The sequence below is a fragment of the Alligator sinensis genome, unplaced genomic scaffold (genome assembly GCF_000455745.1).
Source record: "Alligator sinensis unplaced genomic scaffold, ASM45574v1 scaffold1575_2, whole genome shotgun sequence".
Lineage (NCBI taxonomy): Eukaryota > Metazoa > Chordata > Crocodylia > Alligatoridae > Alligator > Alligator sinensis.
Window position 1 is genome coordinate 40,568 of NW_005843504.1, and position 5,464 is coordinate 46,031.

A 5,464-nucleotide genomic window follows, 5' to 3' on the forward strand; every position below is an offset into this window, starting at 1 on the left:
GGGCGGGGCCCGCCTGTCTGGACCAGGCCTGGGGCCCGGTGTGGGAAGGGGCTGCAGGGAAACAACATGGCTTCCGGGGGAGGGGGATAGTTGTTGGCGAAGGAGGTGAGGCTGTATCCGGGGCGGGGGGAGAATATGGTGGCCCTGAGCTGAGCTGCGCTGCGCTGCGCTGCATGAGGGAGTTGTGGCTGCAGGGGGGCATCCTGGACAGGACGTAAAAACATGGCTGCCAGGGCGGGGGCTAGAAAGAACCAAGCTGCTAGGGGGGGCACAGGGTGGAACCATGGGGTGGGGAGCCAGGAGGGATGAGGGCACGGGGCGGTGGGAGCACAGCCCCTGGGTGCTGGGTGGGGTAGCGCTGCACGCTGAGTGTGGTCCGACACCGCCCCCCGCCCTGTCATGGGCCTTGGAGGGGGGAGTTGTGCCCACTGCTGGCCCCGCTTGGAGCCCGGTGCGCTCTGCCCGAGCTGCCATGAAGCAGCGCTGTGCTGTGCTGGGCAGGGCCAGACCCCTGGGTTCTCTGGGGAGTGGGGGGCATGTCCGAGCAGGCGGGCAGGGCACGGGGACGCTGGGTTCCATCCCTTTTGCTGGCCTGATGAGTCTGGGGGCTCCCATCCACAGACTAGAGCCCCAAGACCCTGCGCTCAGAGCCGGCCCGGCCCTGCCACGCCATCCAGGCATCCCGACCCCACCCGTGCCAAGGCTTCTACAGCACTGAGTCCTGCCTGTGCTGAGGTCCTTGCAGCGCTATGGCGGTGCGGCGCCGGGTAGCACAGCCCTGGGAGGAGGAGGAGTGCCTGGAGTACTACGGGATGCTGTCCCTGCACCGCCTCTTCGAGGTGGTGGGCTCACAGCTGAGCGCAGCCGATGTGGCTGTGCTGGCCTTCTTGCTGGATGAGACCAAGCCCTATCCGCCCTCGTCACCTGCCAGCCCCGAGACGGCTCCCCTAGAGGTGCTGGCGCCACGTCGCACCCCCTACAACGGCATAGAGCTGCTGCTGGAGCTGGAGCACCGTGGACTTTGCCATGAGGGCAACTTCCGGCACCTGCTGGAGCTGCTGCGGGTGCTCACGCGCCATGACTTGCTGCCCTATGTCACCCTCAAGAGGCCGCGCACCGGTACGGGGCCAAGAGAAGGGATTGGGGAGGATCCTGGACTCCTGGGTTCTTTGGGAGGGGCTGGGCAATGGTGATTCACCGGTACAGGGCCAGGAGGAGGGGTTGGGGAGCCCAGATGCCTGAGTGATGATGACAGTGTTTTCCCCCCATGCAGTGTCCCCAGAGCGGTACACGTATGGGCCGGCCGTCTCGTCTGCTGAGCACCCAGTGGGCAGCTGCCTTGATGCGGCCTCTGCCGACCCCCGGCAGGACCCTTGGGAGACAGGTGAGGCAGGGGGGCTGGGTGCAGATAGGTTTGGGGAGTTCGAAATCACCAGGCATTGACCTCCCGTGTCTCTTCCCTGCCAGGCTGTGTGTCTGGGAAGCGGAAACGTGCCAGCAGAGGCCGGACGCTGGCACGGCGCCGGGCCGGGGCCAAGCATCCCGCTACCCCCCCGCAGGATTCGCCAGCCCCCACCAAGGTGACCTGTGGTAGGTGTCCCGGCCCGGCCCCCTCCCCGGCCCTGTTGGCGGGGGGTGACGCCCCCCGGGACCCCGCGCCTTGCTCACTCCATGCAGCCAGGGCCACGCTGCCCCCTGCCCCGGCTTGCGCGCCGGTCTCCGAGCCCCTCATCCCATGGGGTGGCTCCCCCCGACCAGCGCACAACCCGCGCAGGCCCCAGGGCGCAGGCGTCGCCACCACCGCAGCTGCTTCCCAGGTCTAGGCCTCTCCGGCGTCACCCATGGGTCCGGTCTGTGCCCCCCTGTGTCCCCCTTGCTTCCCTTCGCTGGGGGGTGCGTGTTGCTGCTCTGCTGTTGCTGCCGTTGCTCTCTCAACCCCCCGTTTGACTTCCAGGTCATTAAGCAAAAGTTGCCTGCTCAAGAGACGCTGCGTCTCTTGTGTGCTCTGCCGGGCCCTGGCTCGCCAAGGTAACCGCCTCCCCGTGTTGCCATCACTTGTCTGGGGGCGCCCGGGGCTCCATTCCCCCTTTGCACACACACACGTACACATACACGCATGCTCGCACACATGCATGTCCGGCCGGAGAGCTCCAGTGGCCCCCAGCCGGGGCGGGGGGCTGGCGGGGAAAGATCAGGTCTTGGTGCGGGCCGACCCCCGCTGCGATGTCGTGCCCATTACAGTGTGCTGAAAGTTTGAACCGTGTTTCTCTCAGTCCGCAGTTCCTCTGACCTCTGGAAAAGCAAAAAGTATCGGCCCTGGCCAGCGGCCGGTACAGTGTGGTAAAAAAAAAAAAAAAAAATATGCCCAAAAACTGCAAGGACCCACTGAGAGCCTTGAAACCTGGCCTGGCGCTGCCCCCACAACCCGCCCTGCCCTGCCCAGTGGGGCTGGGCGGGGGGCCCAGCACCAGGCCCCCATGGGGGTGGGGGTGTTGGGGGGCCCAGGAATATGGTGTGCGTGGACACGCAGCTGTGTGTCCGTTGGTGGGGAGGTGAGGGCAGTTCTGGGTCGTCCGCATGTGCTCCCACTGTTCCATTTCCTAACCGTGCTGGTCTATGTCTCTCTGTTCCTCCCCTGTGTCTCTCCCCGTCTGCCCTTGCCCCCTCTACCCCTCTCTGTCTGTGGGTGCGTGCGTGGGCCGGGCAGACATTCGGCTGCGGGTGCGGGCCGAGTACTGCGAGCATGAGGCGGTGCTGCGGCAGAATGTGGCCTCAGCACGGCAGCACCGGCTGGAGCGGGCCCTGGACGTCTTCAGCCAGGCCAGCACGGTGTTAAAGGCACGGGACCTGGGCTCCATCATCTGCGACATCAAGTTTTCGGAGCTGTCCTACCTGGACGCCTTCTGGAGCGACTACATGAGTGGAGCTCTGCTGGAGGCCCTCAAGGGTGTCTTCCTTACTGAGTCACTGCGTGAGGCCGTGGGCCGTGAGGCCATCCGCCTGCTGGTCAGCGTGGATGAGGATGACTACGATGCCGGGCGGCGCCTGCTGCTGCAGGGCCTGGTGCCCCAGTGACCCTGGCCCCGGTACGTGCCTCTGCTGGCCCCTCTGGGGACCCCAGGCCCAGTACGACACCCCTCCCCCCCGCCCACCCGCACCCCTTACCCCTGCCCCAGTATGTGCCTCTGCTGGCCCCTGTGGGCACTCCTGCCCTGGTACAACCCCTCCTGCACACTTAACCCCTTGTACAATTTCCTACACACCTGTATGAGTACCCTCTAGTGACCCCGATCCTGGTATGTGCCCCATGTGCCTCTACCAGCCCCTCTGGAGACCCCGGCTCCAGTATGATCTGACCCCCTACCCCAGTGTGACCCCTTGCATGCCTGTACGAGTCCCCTCTAGTGACCCTGGCACATGCCCCTGTACACCTCTGCTAGCCACTCTGGGGACTGTGGGCCCAGTATGACCCCCTGCATACCTGACCCCCTCCCCAATACGACCTTGCACACCTTCACAAGTCCCCTCTAGTGACTGCAGCCCTGGTACCTCGCCCTGTCTGCTTTTGCCAGCCCCTTCTGGTGATCCTGGCCCCAGTATGACCTACTGCACACCAATATGAGCTCTCTCTAGTGCCCCTAGTTCTGGTATGTGCCTCCTGCACACCTGTACAAGTCCCCTCTAGTGACCCTGGCTCCGGTACGATCTCCTGTACATCTGTACCAGCCCCTGCACCCCTCCACCAGCCCCGTCTGGTGACCCTGGTAAAACTCCCTGCGTACCTCCAGCCCTGGTATGTGTCCCCTGCACTCCTGTACAGGTCACGTCAAGTGATCCTGGTCCCAGTACATGCCCCCACATACTTCGGCCTTTTCTGGTGACTTTGGTCTCCATACATCTCCCCCACATGTCTATATGAGCCCCCTCTAGCAACTCCAGCCCTGGTATGTTCTTCCCCTCCCCTCCCCTCCCAGCCTGTATGTGACCTTTTTCGTGACCCCACATACCTGTACCAGCTCCCTCTAGTGACCCCAGCTCCGGTATTGACTTCTTCCAGTGACCCCTCTAGCCCAGGGAGTCACTGTGCTGGGGGGGAGGGGGAGGAGTTGTGGGGGCAAGGCCTATACATAACCACCACCCTCTCCCCTCCTTTAGGCGCTCCCAGCTCTGCCATGCCTTCCCAGAGCCTAGCGCCAGCTGGAGCCACACAGGACTGGACTGGATGGGACCCAGCATCATCCCCCCCACCCAGGATTGGGCCGGGCCCCTGGGGCCAACAGGATCCTTCCCCACCCTGGCACATGGAGCCAGGGCCCTAGCACCTGTGGGCCAGTGGGGGCTTTTTATAAGATGATTCCCCTGTGGTTTTGTACATAATATAAATATGGGGAGCGGGTGGGAGAGTGTATTTTTCTACAAAACTCAAAAGCCAAAAAAAAGAAACCCCAACCTCTTGATTTTTGGATGTCCTGTACGCGCCGCGTGGCAGCCAATAAACACAAGGCTTTGGTAGAGATGGCTCTGCAGTGTCACTGGGGGGGCCAAGAGGGACCCAGGCAGCTGGCCTCCCGTCCCATCACGCCGCAAAGCTGTGGGCCCCAGTCCTTTCCCAGAACCCAGGCATCTGGGCTCTTGCCCCCCAGCCCCACACTGTCCCCTGAAGCAGGAGAGAACCCAGGTGTCTGGGCTCCTTCCCCCCCTCCCCTCCCAGGGCTGGAGAACCCAGGTGTTCCCTTGGACCCCTTTAAGGTATGCTTGCTCCCCCCCGGGGGGGGGGGGGGGGGCACTTCCCCCCCCAGTGGCCAGTCAGTGACTGGAGGGACCCCTGCTGGGCACAGGTGCAGTGCCTGGCTTGACCACCAGGGGGCACAGGTGCTGTTGTCCCAGTGGCCACCAGGTGGCACTTGTGAGCCACTAAGACCCCGGGTGCAGCACCCCCCCAACTTTGCTCATCTCAGAGTGCCCTGGGACCAGGTGTTCTGGACATTCGTGTTCACACACTCACCCTTGTCCTGCACCCCCCAGCTGAGGCATCTGAGCCAGGCCCTTAATCTGGATCGGACCCTGTGACCTTTGCTCTGGGGTAAATGCGGCTTGGCCTGGCTGGTCTATGCTTGGCTGGAGTTAACTCGTACCCTGAGTTGGGGGGCCCTGGGTGAGAGAGAGAGAATGGGAGGTTAATCTTTATTAACTACCATCCCATCCTGGGAGGTAGCAGTTATGTGTGCATAAATTAATTTGGATTAACTGGTTGTGTGTGTGAATGTGGGGGTCTTAATCCGGTTTAATTGATCATATCCTGGGGGTAGCAGAAGTGCGTGTGCGCGCATGTTGGACACCTGCGTTGTCTGTGAATGGGGTGGGGAATTGCATCCTGAGAGGTAGTGGGTGTGTGTGTCAGACACGTGAGTTCTGCATGTGTTGGGGGGGTGCAGGCAAGAGGGCATTAATTCGGATTAAGTGC

General features: G+C 63.0%; 1 protein-coding gene across 4 annotated transcripts in view; it reads left to right on the forward strand.

The window, feature by feature from the left end:
* The window catches only part of DEDD2 (death effector domain containing 2), a 4,964-nt gene extending 450 nt beyond the window's left edge, over window positions 1-4,514 (forward strand). For 2 of the 4 annotated variants that reach the window (XM_025195426.1, XM_006038847.3), the window contains exons 2-6: window positions 622-1,119; window positions 1,274-1,384; window positions 1,468-1,590; window positions 2,708-3,086; window positions 4,156-4,514. In XM_025195426.1, the coding sequence (XP_025051211.1) occupies window positions 750-1,119; window positions 1,274-1,384; window positions 1,468-1,590; window positions 2,708-3,075 (972 nt within the window). In that variant the 5' untranslated portion in view covers window positions 622-749 and the 3' untranslated portion in view covers window positions 3,076-3,086; window positions 4,156-4,514. Of the gene's footprint in view, window positions 1-621; window positions 1,120-1,273; window positions 1,385-1,467; window positions 2,233-2,273; window positions 2,342-2,707; window positions 3,087-4,155 lie in introns of those variants that run through there. The other 2 variants (XR_003092354.1, XM_025195427.1) reach the window with 2 other exon arrangements.
* Window positions 4,515-5,464: the final 950 nt, after the last annotated feature.